General features: G+C 42.8%; 1 protein-coding gene across 1 annotated transcript in view; it reads right to left on the bottom strand.

Moving 5' to 3' along the window:
* The window catches only part of LOC310798637 (type II inositol 1,4,5-trisphosphate 5-phosphatase-like), a 42,275-nt gene extending 26,953 nt beyond the window's left edge, over positions 1–15,322 (bottom strand). The window contains 7 exon segments of the mRNA XM_083661178.1: positions 2,113–2,206; positions 11,931–12,077; positions 14,616–14,652; positions 14,654–14,727; positions 14,837–14,866; positions 15,043–15,140; positions 15,283–15,322. Coding sequence (XP_083517304.1) covers positions 2,113–2,206; positions 11,931–12,077; positions 14,616–14,652; positions 14,654–14,727; positions 14,837–14,866; positions 15,043–15,115 — 455 coding nt within the window. The 5' untranslated portion in view covers positions 15,116–15,140; positions 15,283–15,322.
* Positions 15,323–18,115: the final 2,793 nt, after the last annotated feature.

Genomic DNA, 18,115 nt, shown 5'->3' with positions numbered 1-18,115 from the left:
TAATGTAAATATTAATATTTGTTAATAATGCACCAGGTTAGAGGGTACTTCCTTGTACAATTTACAGCATTAGTTCTTTGAGAATCTCTTCCATTATCAAAGCAAAAGTGGTATTGTAGCTGAAATATCTATATCGAATCGTATCGTAAATCGTATCGACTTGGGACCTTGTGTATCGGAATCGTATCGTATCGGGAAGTCAGTGGCGATACCCAGCCCTACTGGCTATGCAGTGGAGCTCTATTTCTATGTCATCAATATGGGATGCGGCTGACAGGAGAGGGAGAAATCCAATATGGACACTGCATGAAAAACCTGCTTTCCGGGGCAAGTAAATGACCGCATAGAGGCCATAGGGACTCAATATGCGGGCCGGACGGTCGGATGTGGTACTTTCCCCCACTTTGCCACAAGGACCTGCAAAGTGGATCTCTTTGCAGTTGTGCAAAGTCCCGGAAAGTAAGTGTTTCGTGCAGTGGGACGCCCCCTGCAGCCTTTCCAGGAACATACTGTAATTATAGAGGCAGTCCGCATGTCTGGGAACGCCCATACAGGCTCTAGGAACGCCCACAATAGACGCTGGTTTAGCTGGCTCAGCCTGGCTGGGGGCGTGGTCGGGGTGGGGTAAAAACCCCAGTTCTATCCATTCAGCAAAGTTAGAATTGAGCTGATAGCCCAGCCCAGGCAGACACGATCGGGGGATTTAACCACCGCAGTAAACGCACATCTGAGCAGACGTCTTGTGTTCTGCTCTAGAACCCCCAAACCTGTAGTTTAGAGCCACAGCACCGTCAAGTGTGGCAGCAATAGCCTAAAGCAGTGGTTCTCAAACCTTTTCATGTCAAGGACCCCTAAACTAATCCAGGGAGGGTTTGTCCCAGGGTCCCCCCCCATCTGATAAGATGTTTGCTTTTAGATGTTTTATTATCGAAAGTGTATGAAACCCATGAATAGTCATATATTGTCATTGTGTTACTTATGGATGGAATTATAGTGAAAATAAATGATTCCGCTTTTTTTTGCTGGGGGACCCCCTGGAACCCCGTCAAGGACCCCTGGGGGTCCCCGGACCCCACTTTTGAGAACCGCTGGCCTAAAGGTTAGAGAAGAATTGAATCAAATGAATTTGAACCCCAGACCTCAACGACTACCATCAGTGGGCCCTAACATGACGCACGTGGCCGCCTGCTGCTGTGGAGGTGCTGCTCAGCAGGGGCTCGTACACACGACCCGACGGTTGCCAGTTGCCAGGCACTGTTCTTTTCACACTACACAACTTACGCTCTTGTAATCTGGAGTGTTGAGTAGGGCTGGTTCAAAAAAATCAATTCTCCAATTTTGAATCGATTTTTATTTTAATCCTTTGATATCGATTCATATGTCCAGAGATCGATTTTTTTTATTTAAAAATATATACAGTATATATATTATAGGCTGTGTGTGGTAGTTGAAACATAGTTTCAAGTTGATGTTTATTTATGTTTGTAGTTGAAACAAAAACATATATACTGTAGGTTACATAAATGGAAATGTTTGATCATTAATATCTACTTTTAGAAATGATATAGGCTGAAATCAAATCACTGTGCATAATTGTGAAAGTGTCTTTATTGACAGATGAAAAGGCTGTTATTTACCCTTTGTCACCACCTGGTGAGTAAATATATGTGTAACTAAAACCATTAAAATTGACAACCGGTCCGCAACTTTTTCCCCCCATGTATCTACCGGTCCTTGGCGCAAAAAAGGTTGGGAACCCCTGTGTTACATAACTGGACAGTCATGTAATTCAGGTTACAGCTCAAAAAACATGTTTTAGTATCACTAACCAAATCGATATTGAAATGAATCAAATCGGAATCGGAATCGAATCGGATCGGGATTAATCGATTCGGAACTTTGTGAATCGGAATCGAATCGATTCTTGAAATTTGAAACAAATACCCAGCCCTAGTTTTGGGGCCGTTGTGGTTTTCACACCTAGATGACTGAGCACTCGGGGAACTCCCCGCTCACGTCTTTGAACAGTTCACAGTTCACACCTAGTCTGAAACCAGAACTATATGGAAGCACTGGGCATTCCCCAGCTGTGAATGGTTTAAAAAGTGTCACCTCTCCGGGCTGGATTGTGCTCTGGACTTCTCTTCACTGTTAGAACTTGTCTCCTCCTCTAGCGATCCCTTTTTCTCTGTCCTGGATGATCTCTCTGTTTGGAGAAAGAACGAGAAGAGGAGAGTGCATGTTTGATTTATTTGAACAATAATCAAACTCAGTATCAACAGCCATCAGCGTTGCCTCCAATGTGAGTATTTCATCACACATCAGCTCATGTTAGCAGGTGGACAATGGAACTTATGTTAGATATTTCCCTATGTAAGCTAATAATGGCTGAGAATAAAAACAAACAGGTCAAAGTGTCAGGTCAGGACTCGGCTGTGGTCAAACGACTGAGGCTGTCTGTTTATTAGTTTATTAGTTTATTAGGATCCCCATTAGCCGTTACACAAGGCAACAGCTACTCTTCCTGGGGTCCACAGTCAAAACAAACAATACAGATAGTTTAAAATTCTCAATTACTAACTTCTGCATAAAGTAGATCAAGCCAAACCATCAACATATTTTAAATAGGGGTGCACCGATCGATCGGCAAGCAATCTGTATCGGCCGATTTTGACCTCAAATATGCGATCGGCGATCGGCAATTTTTTTATATAATTTTCTTTTCTTTCTTTTTTTTTTATAAAAAAAAGCCCTATCACTAATCAGGCTTTCCAACGATATAAAATACAATGCCAATTGGTATTATTAAAGGGGAGAAATAATCGACCTAAAATAACGTTTCCAAACTTTCTTTGAGGAGCTTATATATCGGTGATCGGTGATCGGTGATCGGTCGATGATCGGTTGGGCAGATATTTCCCATAGGCGATCGGCAATCGGTGATCGGTGGCAAAAAACGTGATCGGTGCACCCCTAACAGATACATTACAAATATGCAAAGTAAAAGACAAAACATTTTAAAATCATACGTTTAAGACAAACAAGAGAAAACAAACAAAAACTTATACAGGAATATAATACTATAATATAATACATCTACCTATAACCCTATAACACATGCATATGTTATATAACGTCTAACTACTACTTTAATTACTATCAACTCTATACGATATCTAGGTGTATAATCACTATTTTTAATACCAGTTCCATTCATTGACCTATAATTAACTAGTTATTATGAAATTATAAAATGTACTTTTATCTTCTTTTTAAGTCTATATTTTTTATTTTCTAAGTTTATAATTGTAGGAGGTAAAGTATTCCATTCAGACATGGCTCGGTACATGACAGATTTTTTTATTGCATTTGTTCTAGGCCTAGGTCAAGTGAAACGCTCCCTCGCCACCTGTCTGGTAGTGCGGGTATGTCTGGTTACAGTGAATGCATCCTAAGTAGTCAGTAGTACGGTTAATGGGTGAGTGTATGAGACAATATGGCCCCTGTGCCCTGCAGCTTGGCGGGCGGGGAACACGGTTTGGCGCTTCTGAAAAGGGAAGCCAAGTTCTTTGGACAGGAAATTAAATTGGAAGAAGTTACGACTCATGGGTGTGTTTGATCAATGGCGTTGTTGTTTTTTTTACCCCCCAAGAGATAAGATGTATTCTGCAAGGAAAGATCCACCTCTCTGTCTCTATCTGGCCAGATGAAAGCCTAGTGCATTTTTATATTGCTGAGATATATGTGCAGGATTCTACACAAGAACTCCACGGCTCAAACACATTGAAATAACACTGATGACAGTAGATAATAGGCTAATAATAACTACAGGGTTTCCGGTGGCAAGTATCTTTTGACAGGGGGACCTTTTTCACAGCGGCCATTTTGTGTTTAAAAGGCAGGAAGTAACACGAGGTGCACCAAAACATGAATTAGGCTTTTCCAACTTCTAGTCCATTTAGGTGTTCCAGTGCCGGGGCCGTAGTTAGTGAGTTGGTTGCACCTGTGTGTTACCCTGACTTTTAGACACAAAATGGCGGCTGTGAAAAAGGTCCATTGATACTTTAAAAAAAAGCTATGACACAGGTCCATAGGCAAAATTAAGCAAAAGGGGCGGAAATCCCTGATGATGCTTAGGCCCGGTGGGGGGCACCGGTGGGCCACCGGGCCTGCATTACCCTGCATTACCCTGCATTACCCTGCATTACCCTGCATTACCCTGGGGCCCTGTCCTAATTGATGTGGCACTTTTTAAAACAAGGTTACAACTAAGTGCTTTACAGACAATCAAGTCAAACAGAGATAATGCAGCTTTATGTTTGGATCTAGGGAACGATGAAGTGGTCTGTGTTGTGCTCATAAGGGGTCTTGATGAAGTTGATGTGTTGTGCTCATAAGGGGTCTTGATGAAGTGGTCTGTGTTGTGCTCATAAGGGGTCTTGATGAAGTGGTCTGTGTTGTGCTCATAAGGGGTCTTGATGAAGTGGTCTGTGTTGTGCTCATAAGGGGTCTTGATGAAGTGGTCTGTGTTGTGCTCATAAGGGGTCTTGATGAAGTGGTCTGTGTTGTGCTCATAAGGGGTCTTGATGAAGTTGATGTGTTGTGCTCATAAGGGGTCTTGATGAAGTGGTCTGTGTTGTGCTCATAAGGGGTCTTGATGAAGTGGTCTGTGTTGTGCTCATAAGGGGTCTTGATGAAGTGGTCTGTGTTGTGCTCATAAGGGGTCTTGATGAAGTGGTCTGTGTTGTGCTCATAAGGGGTCTTGATGAAGTGGTCTGTGTTGTGCTCATAAGGGGTCTTGATGAAGTGGTCTGTGTTGTGCTCATAAGGGGTCTTGATGAAGTGGTCTGTGTTGTGCTCATAAGAGGTCTTGATGAAGTGGTCTGTGTTGTGCTCATAAGCGGTCTTGATGAAGTGGTCTGTGTTGTGCTCATAAGGGGTCTTGATGAAGTGGTCTGTGTTGTGCTCATAAGGGGTCTTGATGAAGTGGTCTGTGTTGTGCTCATAAGGGGTCTTGATGAAGTGGTCTGTGTTGTGCTCATAAGGGGTCTTGATGAAGTGGTCTGTGTTGTGCTCATAAGGGGTCTTGATGAAGTGGTCTGTGTTGTGCTCATAAGGGGTCTTGATGAAGTGGTCTGTGTTGTGCTCATAAGAGGTCTTGATGAAGTGGTCTGTGTTGTGCTCATAAGCGGTCTTGATGAAGTGGTCTGTGTTGTGCTCATAAGGGGTCTTGATGAAGTGGTCTGTGTTGTGCTCATAAGGGGTCTTGATGAAGTGGTCTGTGTTGTGCTCATAAGGGGTCTTGATGAAGTGGTCTGTGTTGTGCTCATAAGGGGTCTTGATGAAGTGGTCTGTGTTGTGCTCATAAGGGGTCTTGATGAAGTGGTCTGTGTTGTGCTCATAAGGGGTCTTGATGAAGTGGTCTGTGTTGTGCTCATAAGGGGTCTTGATGAAGTTGATGTGTTGTGCTCATAAGGGGTCTTGATGAAGTTGAACGATCAATTATCGATTATCGATCATATTAATAATAATAATAATATATATATATATATATATATATATATATATATATATATATATATATATTTATTTTTTTACAAAATGAATGCCTATGGCAGAAAATACGAAAGACAACATGTTCTCCTCAATGAACTCTTTATTTCAATGTGTCTCCTCTCTAACACTGCTGTCCCCGGCGCATGCCGGTGTGAATTCCCCATGTTTAAAACAGTTTTGTTGGCACAAAGGCCCGTGCCCAGCCAGAAAACTAGAGACTATATGAAGCTCCACCTCACGTTAGTCAGCTGTGCAATGGAGTGGAGCGAGGAGGAACGAATTCCACCCAAACCTTGTCGGCAAAAAAAAAAAAAAAAAAAAAAAAAAAATTATAATAACAATAATTGATCAAAATTCCACATGATCAATTCAATTCCTTAACGATCAATTATCGATTTTCGATAATTGATGAACATCCCTATTCTAGATGGATAATACCAATTCGGACGTGTCGTATCGGGGTGTATAGGAAGAGATCCATCAGTGTATTAATAGCCTACTTATTAGCGTTTTGATTGGCTGTTGCATGAAACGAGTTTTGCAACTGTTGCAGCTGAGTTTCAGTTTCAGACAAGTTTCAAGTGTGTTGCAGAGGGCTTTAGAGCGTGCAAATCATTTGCAGTTTCAACCAACTAAAGTTGGGTGAAAGTTTCACCGTGTAAAGCCACAGCCTAATATTTTAGTATTGGTTCGCATGCCGTCAACACAGCAATGAGACATCAAAGATCTCACTGAGAGGGAGCAGAGATGCAGAACATCAAGGGGTCAAGGGTCGACCTGGCTGGCAGAATGCCACAATTGAGATAGCCTATATCTGTATCTGTATCTGTATACTGGGAAACTCCACAGGCTCCATTCTGGCCCCCCTGGCCTTAAATGCGCGTGTGTGTGTGTGTGTGTGTGTGTGTGTGTGTGTGTGTGTGTGTGTGTGTGTGTGTGTGTGTGTGTGTGTGTGTGTGTGTGTGTGTGTGTGTGTGTGTGTGTGTGTGTGTGTGTGTGTGTGTGTGTGTGTGTGTGTGTGTGTGTGTGTGTGTGTGTGTGTGTGTGTTAGGGCTGCACAATTCATCGTCATCGCAATATGAACATGCGCAATAAACACATGGCAAAGACTGACTGAAACGCAATGAGTAACAAAAGTGGTTTTATTTACATGCGTCATGCATTCCCACTCAGCGTCTGATCATTTTGTCTTGTGTTGTAAATCCAGCGTACACCTTTCCCTTGCAACAGTGCGCTCCGCCCCTCTGCCAAAGCCCAAACACGCTGTGTGTAGTTTCAGCTAGAGTCAGTGTGTATGTCATTTCTTTATTCAGTGGGCATAGGCTATGTTTGGGGTCTATGTTAGCATTATTAAAGCAGAACGACATAGGAACCGTATAGCTAATATGCATACTTTAATATTTGTTTATTTATCGCAAGTCGTATCGTCATCGCTATATTGAACAATGTTATCGCACATCGCAGATTTTCCTCATATCGTGCAGGCCTAGTGTGTGTGTGTGTGTGTGTGTGTGTGTGTGTGTGTGTGTGTGTGTGTGTGTGTGTGTGTGTGTGTGTCAGAGCGAATAGGAAAAGAAAAGAGGATGATGTATGATGGTATGATGAGAAAAGGCCCAGCAAACTGTGAGACGTCTTTAGAAGTGCGTTTAAGAACGCTGCTGTGTGAGGTTGAAACTCCACATCCAACACACTCACAGGTGCACCAAAGAAAAGCCCTACATCGCAACTGTCAAATTGAAAGATTATCGTTTGCAGAACGTAATGGCCAAATAGATATTACTCTTTTTTGCCCTACAATTAGTACAATCATTTTATATTGTCCTTTGTATCATGACTTGAGAGAAATAATGTTTAAAAGAGTCCATACTCCTGAGCTAAATATGATCGTGAGAACGGAGTTCTACTCGAATTTATTTTTGATCATATTTTTGCATTCTCTGAATTTCTTTCTAAAGCGTGGGACAGGAGGAGAAGGTTGACGTATAACTGATAAATTATAATTTATTTTTTTATTTTCGTATTCTATGTGCAGGTATGTATGAATGTATATGTATGTACTATATATGTATAGGCATTTCATGTCTGCATGTATATATACTCTGTTGCTCTAATTTGGGCTGCACTGGAAGCTTCTGGTTGGGTAACATACCGGAATGTTTTGTTAGATATGACACGAAAATAAAATATTCATTCTTTCATTCATTCATTCATTCAGTATACTTATGCAACACCATCTGAAACATCTTTATGTGGTCAAATCCTCATATCTGGTACTGCAAGCACTAGCTTTCAGATCACATTCGCAAAAGAGATCTTGTATCTCAAATGTCTTATCTGGTCAAATAAAGGTTAAATAAAAAAAAATAGCTGAACCAGGTGTCATATTTCTAAGAAAGAAGGAATTTAATCAAACCTCTCTGATCCCGAGGAATAGCTCAGCCTATATTGCATGTGTTACATTCCTGCATATGGCTTTAGTAAACAGATAATGAGCTTTAAACATTCCACATGGAAGCGGAGTAGTAGTATATACTGGCTAATAGAGGACACATTTAAATGATGTCTTGATGTCAAGGCAATATGTCTGTCCAAAATGTCTGTGTGATTGAAAGCGGTTGAAGTTGAAAGCTGTTCTGTCTTGTTGTACTGTACATGTCTCTTCCGTATTACACCTGGAGTTAGTCACACCATCTTACAGCAAGTGCCACTTCAAAGTTCAGCATTGCATAACTCCCTAGCACCATCAATCAGTAATACAATTTTGCTCTCAACACAACCATTTAATTTGAGGAAAACGTTTAAAATGGAAAATGTATCATGTTATTATAGTGTCACTGGATAACAGAACGCCTTTCCAGTGTAACCACCCAGGCCCTGTGGCGATTGCTGAAGCAGCTTTTGTGTCATTGGAAAGTGGTCTAGAGAAAGTTTACAGGTAACCATGGCGCAAAGCTAACAGGGCTTCAGTTAGCCACATGCGAACAACCGTTTTGCAGGGCAGGAGCAGAGGAAACCGACACAAAAGCAGGCGACAGCCAGGATGACAACTCCCATGTTATAACGTTAATATTACACCAGCAACCACAACAGGTTTGTGATTTTCTAACGTCCTCAGCAGCAGCGTCCATCATCCACAACATCAATGAAAAACATCAACAACGAGTCACCAGTCTACCACCACACTAGTTTACCAACCTATAATAACGTTAGCGTTAGCTAGATCGGCAACACGTAACGATAGTCATACTCCCAGAGATTAATACTAGCTATAATCATTACTTAGCCTAGCTAATAATGGCCTTCTAGCTAGCGTTCTTGCTAAAGTTAGCTAGCTGCCTTGAAGAGAATCTACCATATATCGTTAATTTTGTTCACATTAGGTAGGAGCCTAATTATGGTTCAGACTTCATAAATGACAGAGGGATACAACCACTCGCTACTCCACCACGTCAAATTCAACAAAATCAGTAATGATTTCTCATACCAGAGTCTCTGATCACCCTAGACATCTCCCTGTACCGCTCCCACCACACATTCTGTGCAGGCAGCGCAATGTCCAATCTGCCGAGCGACCTGCCCAGGCTAGCGAGGAGGAGGAGTTAGCGAGGAGGAGGAGTGTTGGAGACGAGGAGGAGGAGGAGTCTCCAGGCTAGCGAGGAGGAGGAGGAGTCTCCTCGGCTGCTGCCGCAGAAGCAGGCAGAGACCACAGCAACCTACTACTGTGCACCAAAATAATATCAACTGACATCTCTGTTCAACCCGGAACCCCCACTATACTAGGCCCAAACGGAATCTGCGCACTTTTTTTCTTTTTTTTGCATTTTCTGCGCATATTTTTTCTTAAAATCTGCGGAATGCAAATGTTTTTTTGTTTTTTTTTGCTGATTTACGTGTACAACAACCATATCATAGCATAAAAAATGTGTTTGAGCAATTCTGGTGACTTAAAATATGTTAAATCAAGAGACAGTCCGCATGTCTGGGAACGCCCATACAGGCTCTAGGAACGCCCACAATGGACGCTGGGTTAGCCTGGGGGCGTGGTCAGGGTGGGGTAAAAAACCCCGTTCTATCCATTCAGCAAAGTTAGAATTGAGCTGATAACCCAGCCCAGGCAGACACGATCGGGGATTTAACCACCGCAGTAAACGCACATCTGAGCAGACGTCTTGTGTTCTGCTCTAGAACCCCCAAACCTGTAGTTTAGAGCCGCAGCACCGTCTTTTGGTGAGTCAGCCCATGAGATATATGGGCGGTTTTACCCCACTCGCGCGCCAGCCATTTAACAACAGCAGACTGTCTCTATTGGAATAGTGAGAATTGGGAGACAGCACAAAAACCATTTATTTTACAATTTCTATTATCAATATTACTTAATAAACTCTCTTTAAAAGTATAAATACAATAAAGTTGCATAAATAAATAAGGTAACCATCAATATTTTTGCTCCTTTTCTCATTAGGGTAAATACTGTATATTTATTTAGAGATTTTGGTCAATTATTTGTGCTTTTATAGAGAACGCCCACAAAATGTGATATGGATGGCTGGCGCGCGAGTGGGGTAAAACCGCCCATATATCTCAATGGGCTGACTCACCAAAAGACGATGCTGCGGCTCTACACTACAGGTTTGGGGATTCTAGAGCAGAACACAAGACGTCTGCTCAGATGTGCGTTTACTGCGGTGGTCAAATCCCCGATCGTGTCTGCCTGGGCTGGGCTGGGCTATCAGCTAAATTCTAACTTTGCTGAATGGATAGAACGGGGGATTTACCCCAGCCTGACCACGCCCCCAGCCAAGCTGAGCCAGCTAACCCAGTGTCTATGACGAGACATCGCCTCAACCTATGGTTGCTGCCACTTTTCTTGAAATATAGCTCAATCTTACTTCACCCAAAATGGTATTCACATAAAAAGACTATACCCACAATGCTAATTATTTAAAAAAAAACTGCATCTTGACCTGGAGACATCAAATGGCCTGTTTCAGTGTTTTGCTAATAGTATAATCTGTAATAGTGGTGGTAAAAACTAACAGCTCACTGCCATAACAACTCTGGCTAACATCACAATGCTATCTTTAGCTGCATGGTACAAGTAGCTGTAATGGCAAAAAATGCTTGTTGTTTGAAACAATTAATCAGTCGCTCGTTGAAATTAACAAAGGAGGATTTATTTCCAAGTAATGGTCTGTCTGTATACAGAGAGTCACACTCGACTGGAAGTTTCAGAACAAGTGCCCCCAAAGCTAACTCATATCTATATCTTATAACGAGGAGTGGCTGGCCCCCACCCTCCGGAGTCTGCTGTAAAGTTCCATCACCTCATCAGGAGGATTCAACTCTCACTCTGGTCAAGCAGACCTGGACGTTCTCTCCCTCACATGCCTGAAGGCCTTTGAAGCTCAGCAAGCAGAGATGATTCATCTTAATGATGTTTTTTAATGATGTTTTGGAACCACAGCACATCTCCGATGGGGAAGGCCACTCACCAACACTGAACACAGACAATAATGATCAACAATCAATCGATCAATCAATCAATCAATAATTTTCACTGACATAGCCAACTAACCTGCTATACAAACTATACCCATAATAATTAACAGCTTTTCATTTTCATGTTTGAAAAGGGGATTGATGCTCTACTACTAATGACTGCTTTTTTTCCTCTCTTTTTTTCTCCCCCAAGAAATCTCGCCCCCTCAGATTCAATGAGCACGATGCTTCTGAAGAGGATTACTCGTCATTCAAGTCGTGTCGGTTGGGCCATTTGTAGTCAAGGGAAGTAGGCTAATTGCAAAACTGTTCCCGTTTTATGAGGCAACCGCCTGATATAGGCATTTTGTCAGACATGTCTGCTGAGAAACAGCGTAAGGGCAAAACACACACAAAAAAAAACATCAATATCACTGATGATCAGCTTAGATCAGAGGTTCTCAAATGTTTTTCAGCCAAGGACCGCTTACAAGATAGAAAATATACCGGGGACCCCCTCATTCTGATTTGTGATTTTGGGCTAAGCTTAATTGTTCCCACGGTAACGGGCTTGACTTTTAAATTGATAGGTTTGTTGAATTAGAATGTAATCCATGAACCATTTTGGATTTAAAGCATGAAATATTTTCATTTAACTATGTAGCTTTTGCAAAAAAAATAAAAAGGGTTTTATTTTTATTTTCCTGAAAACTTTTCGCGGACCCCCTAGCAAAGTTCCACGGACCCCTGGGGGTCCCCGGACCCCCATTTGAGAACCACTGGCTTAGATAAACATCAAGACTGTCACCCACTGAATGGACGCTAGCGGAGCGGTGATTCGAGTCAACTTTCTCGGAAAGGAGAGCGCTTCCACAAATAGAAATAAGATGGCAAACCTGTTTTCCTGTGCTGGTTGAGTTTAGAGAGCGTTGCTCCGAGAGGGGCGAGGGCCTGTTTGACCGATCCTCCTTGGCCCCTGCTGGCTTTGTGGTACTTCTTAACCCACTCAAACTTCGGCACCTGCGACGGAGACTTGCAAACATCTGAGGGAAAGACGGAGAAAAAGGAGAGAATTGGAAAACGTGGTGAGGATGATCCAAACAATGCGTTGCGAGTGAAGCTAGAACTCAAAACTTGGATTTTCTGCTGATTTGAAAAGCAGAGAAACTGGAGGAACAGCAATGGTAAGGTCGGAGGGGAAACAATTTTGAGATCAAGATCAACAGGGAAAACAAGAATAATCAGTAGACTTCTCTTCACTCTGCTCCTACCGTTTCAGACCACACTCTCTGCTCGACCGCTTTCGACAAAACCACAAGCTCAAATATTGTATCCCACATTAAAGCGATCTCACTTCGCTTACCTTGAGAGTTTTTCACATTCTTCCTAGTAACAACATCTGCCAGGTCTTTTAAACTTTCCATCACTGGTGGTATCACCTCACCGGGTCCAAACAGCCTGTGTGGCTCTACCACAAAAGTCTAAAAGCAACATCGTCTCTCTTCCATCGGCATGTGAAATGTCTCCCTTGTGGAGTCGTGAGTCAGTGCCAAAAGTGACGCGTCCACAACAAAGTAGCCTGTGTGTGTCACTCTTTCATGTGGCCCGTGCCATTCAGATGAGCAACACAGAGACAGAAAACAAGTAAACGCTTATAAAAAAAAAAGTATTATTTGAGAGGCAGGAACAGATCCTTTTAACGTGTCCTTTTTTATGGATTTCCAAACTATCATTCAAACTCCACCCCACCCCACCCCTCTCTCAACTCTCTCTCTCTCTCAACTCTCTCTCTCTCAACTCTCTCTCTCTCAACTCTCTCTCTCTCTCTCTCAACTCTCTCTCTTACCTCTCTCTCTCCCTCTCTCTCAACTCTCTCTCTCTCTCTCTCTCTCAACTCTCTCTCTCTCTCTCTCTCTCTCAACTCTCTCTCTCTCTCTCTCTCAACTCTCTCTCTCTCTCTCTCTCTCTCTCAACTCTCTCTGTCTCTCTCTCCCTCTCTCCCTCCCTCTCTCTTACTTCTCTCTCTCCCTCTCCCTCTCTCTCTCTCTCTCAACTCTCTCTCTCTCTCTCTCTCTCAACTCTCTCTCTCTCTCTCAACTCTCTCTCTCTCTCTCTCTCAACTCTCTCTCTCTCTCCCTCCCTCTCTCTTACCTCCCTCTCTCCCTCTCTCTCTCTCTCTCTCTCTCTCTCTCTCTCTCTCTCTCTCTGTCTCTCTCTCTCTCTCTCTCTCTCTCTTTCTCTCTTTCTCTCTGTCTCTCTCTCTCTCTCTCCCTCCCTCTCTCTTACCTCTCTCTCTCTCTCTCTCTCTCTCTCTCTCTCTCTCTCTCTCTCTCTCTCTCTCTCTCTCTCCCTCTCTCTCTCTCTCTCTCTCTCTCTAGTGTGTGTCACGTGTGGCTGTTGACTGACAGATCAACAGGTTTTGCAGTTTCTAAATTTGGTCTAACCACACAAGCCTTCTTTTCTTTTCTCCAATTCCCTCCCCAGTTTGCTTATTTTCCAAATTGAAGCCGATAATAATTTGTGTATTTTACGCTCAAATCTCTCCACCTCCTTCTACTGTCACAACAAGGAAGCAGATGAAGACTTGCCGGGCAGGTTTCCTCCAGAGATAATGAGAGCAGATGTTTTGCATGCCTTCCAACGTCAGCCAGTTCTCAGACGTGCAACTCACTCATTTCCTGAGCCAGAGGATATCTGGTGCATCAAAATACTACGATGAACAAAGAGTTTAGTGTTGTGCAACCGACAGCAATTTACACTCAGTGGCCTACTTGTGTTGTTGTCTCGTTTCAACTGGTTAGCAGTGTTCTCATATAAGAACATCAAGTTCAACGACTTTTCAAGGTCTTTCAAGGTCATGCTTGGTAGAAAATCAAGGAGTTGAAATCGGCACGTTTGGAGTAACAGAGACATGATGACATTGGTCAAAAGACATCAGAGAGAGGCCTAAACTGTGATCTTCACAAGCTTTGATAGTGAACTACTGCATATTGACCTCTGCTTAGCAGATGAAGACTGAGATACACGTCGAGGGGACTACTTTTGACAAAATGTACTTATTGTAATATGCTCTGGACAAGCCCATAGGTTGAGGCCACCTCTCGTCATAGACGCTGGTCTAGCTGGCTCAGCCTGGCTGGGGGCGTGGTCAGGGTGGGGTAAAAACCCCCGTTCTATCCATTCAGCAAAGTTAGAATTTAGCTGATAGCCCAGCCCAGGCAGACACGATCGGGGATTTAACCACCGCAGTAAACGCACATCTGAGCAGACGTCTTGTGTTCTGCTCTAGAACCCCCCAAACCTGTAGTTTAGAGCCGCAGCACCGTCTTTTGGTGAGTCAGCCCATGAGATATATCGGCGGTTTTACCCCACTCGCGCGCCAGCCGTTTAACATTTTGTGGGCGTTTCCCAGACATGTCTCTATAAAGTCAAAAATGTATATTGATGAATTTGGCTGCTATATTTCAATTTCAAAATCAAGCACTTTCAAGGCCGTGCATCTATTTTGTTTGATTTCACCTGCGATCACATGATTTGAAGTCATGTAAACAGATGGTAAAGAGACCTGAGGCTCGACCTACCACTCCAGGCTCTGTTCACCTCGCTCAGGAAGAGGCGGTGAGTGGGAGCCAAAGGGAAGTCTGAGCACCAGCGCCTCCTGCTGGAAGCTCACTCTCACTCTGGTGTCGGCACCTGGGGGGCGGGGCGAGGGAAGCGCACAGGCAACATTTGATAAGTTAAGTGGATCAATAATAGCCAATAGTCATGTGATTAAGTTGTAATGGAAATGAGGACAACTCACCCACAACTGCAAGTTCATCTGGTGAGGAAACTAAGGAGATTGCAGCACAAGACATGTATTAGGATATGTGTGTGACTTTAGGAATTATGCCATTATTATTTTTAAAGCAATAATTATCTTGAGGGAAATTATTCCATGTCTTGACCGCGTAGTGATTCTCTGTTTATTTGAGCTGCTGAGATCAAATATATATTAAACCTGCTTACCTTCCACAACAGCAAAGTCAAGGCAGATGGGAATAATGTCTTCTAGGGACACGTCATCAGCAGTAATGGCCATCCTTCTATGGTTGTAAATAAAAAGCCTACAAAAGATGAAACATTGCACAATTGAAGTTGTAGTTCAAATCGATCATGCTTTCATGATCAATCATGTTTTTACACCAGGAACTATTATTCTATAGGCCTATGTCTATCTAACAAGTCTGTTATGTTATAATAACTCACGCATGTTCTTTTGCGGACTCCACCAAACCCAGCAGTCTGCTTTCTGTGATACTGTCAGAAAGGACATCGCATTGGACGGCATGTTTACAGTTTAGTTAAGGACATTTTGCACATATATGCATTCATAAAGGCCAAAGTGGCATGACATCTACACATGAATTTTGTAATAACTATATTTGTAATATAATAGCAAATAATATTCCTCTCATTAGGCCTACAACTAATCTTGGCTGCAGTTGGTGGAACAACGTCGCCACCTTGTGGATGAAAGGTGTTATTGCAAAAGTTGGACCAAAGCCTATGACAGTCACACCCGACTCAACGTGCTGCTGTAGCTACAAAAACGACGTCTTTAATGTTTTTGCTTTAGACTGATATAACTGCCAGAGTCATGTAGGACTTTATTTAGACTTATTTAGAGACACTTCTAGCAGGAGAAACACCGCAGCCTAACAAGGAGGCCTCAACCCCGACTCTGGGCTAAAAAGTGAGTCGGGGGTAAACAGACTTCAATCAGCTGCTAACTCCCCGTTTAGCTAATTCCAGCAAAACAACACAAACAGATGCATGTCAGTCGCAAAGGATACTATGATGCAACTTTCTTCTTTGTCCAACGTTTCTTGAATTGCGACGGACTGATCCATGGTGAGTAGTTAACGGCTACTGTCTGTAGCCTTCTTGTGTGCCAACTTCTGACAAGTCTCTTTCGGACACACTGCAGGAGAGCTGAAAGACCCAAACGCCTTATTCCCCCCCCCCGAACCGTTATTTCTCTATTATTAAAAGCTGAATCCCGTTAGGAAATAGCAATAAGGCGGGCAGGGCAGTGTCTCCATGCAGTAAGAAGAAGACATTATTCCGTCTCGGTCCAGATGTTTTCTCCAGCAGAGCTCTGCTGCCACGCACTGATTCTTCTGATTCAGCCTTCTTCTATCCGGACCCGCAGTGACGTCACATCTGGGTTGTCAACAGCTCAACTTCAATTGGATTAGGCCAACTGATCCCAAAAGGATTATGTCCTACAATAGGCCCGTTCTCTGGTTCCCACCAGTGATAATCATCATACCAAACGCTTTCATTGAGTGTGGCTAAGTGTTATCCTAACAGAACATTTAAAATATCACGTTTTGGTGTCAGTCGGTCGAAATTGAAGAGCAAAAGCCAATTTCTAGCATTTTTTTTCAACAATCATACAAGAGACATGATGTAGCCTACTACCCAGGCAGAGATGCTCACAAGTCATTTTTTGCAAGTCCAAGTCAAGTCTCAAGTCTTTGGTCACAAGTCCAAGTCAAGTCTAAAGTCTCTTATGGATGAGCGTTCTATCATCTGCTACATGCCATCTGGTCTGCTTAGAACACTGCAGAGCTAAAACCAAGGAATTCAAAGCATGTACTGTATTATCCTCCTTATCTATTAGCATACAGTATCAGCATTGATTGGATGACATTAGTAGATATTTCCTTAATGTTAATGCACCAAAAAAATAAAATAAGAAAATAAAGATTGTTCACAAGTCCCAAAACTCAAGTCCAAGTCAAGTCTCAAGTCTTTCAGGACGAGTCTCAAGTCAAGTCTCAAGTCACTGTGAGTGAGACTTAAGTGTGACTTAAGTCCAAGTCCCAAGTCCAAGTCCCCATCTCTGCTACCAGGTTCTCCACTCACAGCAACCAGGAGTAGACCAGAATGCAATACAGCCATACTGCATGTTGCATTTTGAGCATGTGTGTCATTTACACCGGGGAGATTTCCCCAGCGTGATTTGGGCTGATTTTGTCCCCATCACTTTTTAAAGCATAAAAATGTTCTGAAAATAGCTGGCACCAAGAAACCAATTAACAAATGAGAATGCATTGAGAAAACATACAATGCAATATAAATAAGAACGTTATTCCTTCAGTTGTTTCTACTTTGTCATATTTTACGGAAGTGATATTATATATAGGCCTATTGTCATAGCTGGACTTACAGTACTGACATGCACTGGTGCTTTTACACTATGTGATATTGGCATTGTTTGATTGACATGGTGTTGCAGCTGTTGATGTGATGCATAATATGGAGGACTACTCCATATTACTCTGGGGGCGGCTGTAGCTCAGGAGGTAGAGCGGGTCGTCCACTAATCGCTTTGGATAAAAGAGGTCGGTGGTTCGATTCCCGCCTCCTCCAGTCTGCATGTCGAAGTGTCCTTGGGCGAGACACTGAACCCCAAATTGCTCCTGTTGGTGTGCCAGCACCCTGCGTGGTAGCCTGCCGCCATTGGTGTATGAATGGGTGAATGTACCTACTGATGGTAAAGCGCTTTGGATAAAAGCGCTATATAAACGCAGGCCATTTACCATTACTCCATAATATTTTTGGATTGTCGACTCAGCCCAGCGCCTAGGCCAGGGGATACTCAACTTGCTTTGCCCGAGCTAGGGCCACTTTTGCAAAATGATAGGAGGCCAAGGGGCCAGTTAATAAACAAACCTTAATAATGTAACATTTTCTGTAGCAGATTGCCGGAGTTTAGTCTGACAATTGTGTGCACACAGGATGTATAGTTAGGCTAATTTTAAGTTATAAATATAATATGTCGAAATAATAGGACACCCTCTGAGTCGCTGTGAAGATAGATGAATCTGATTTATTTATACACCACACAATCATTTTATACCAAACTGAACCGAGACTCGCACGCAAAGCCCAAGTTCACACAATGAAAGGAAACCACACCACCTAGCTAATCATCCCTCAGGGAACTTGTTGTTGACCACTTTTTACCTAGAAACGCTTTCACCTATTCCATGTGTGAGTCATGCAAAAAATCCCCTACAGTACCTGGACA

Source organism: Poromitra crassiceps (genome assembly GCF_964638095.1).
Source record: "Poromitra crassiceps genome assembly, chromosome: 26".
Classification (NCBI taxonomy): Eukaryota; Metazoa; Chordata; class Actinopteri; order Beryciformes; family Melamphaidae; genus Poromitra; species Poromitra crassiceps.
This window is presented reverse-complemented; position numbering and strand designations above follow the sequence as displayed.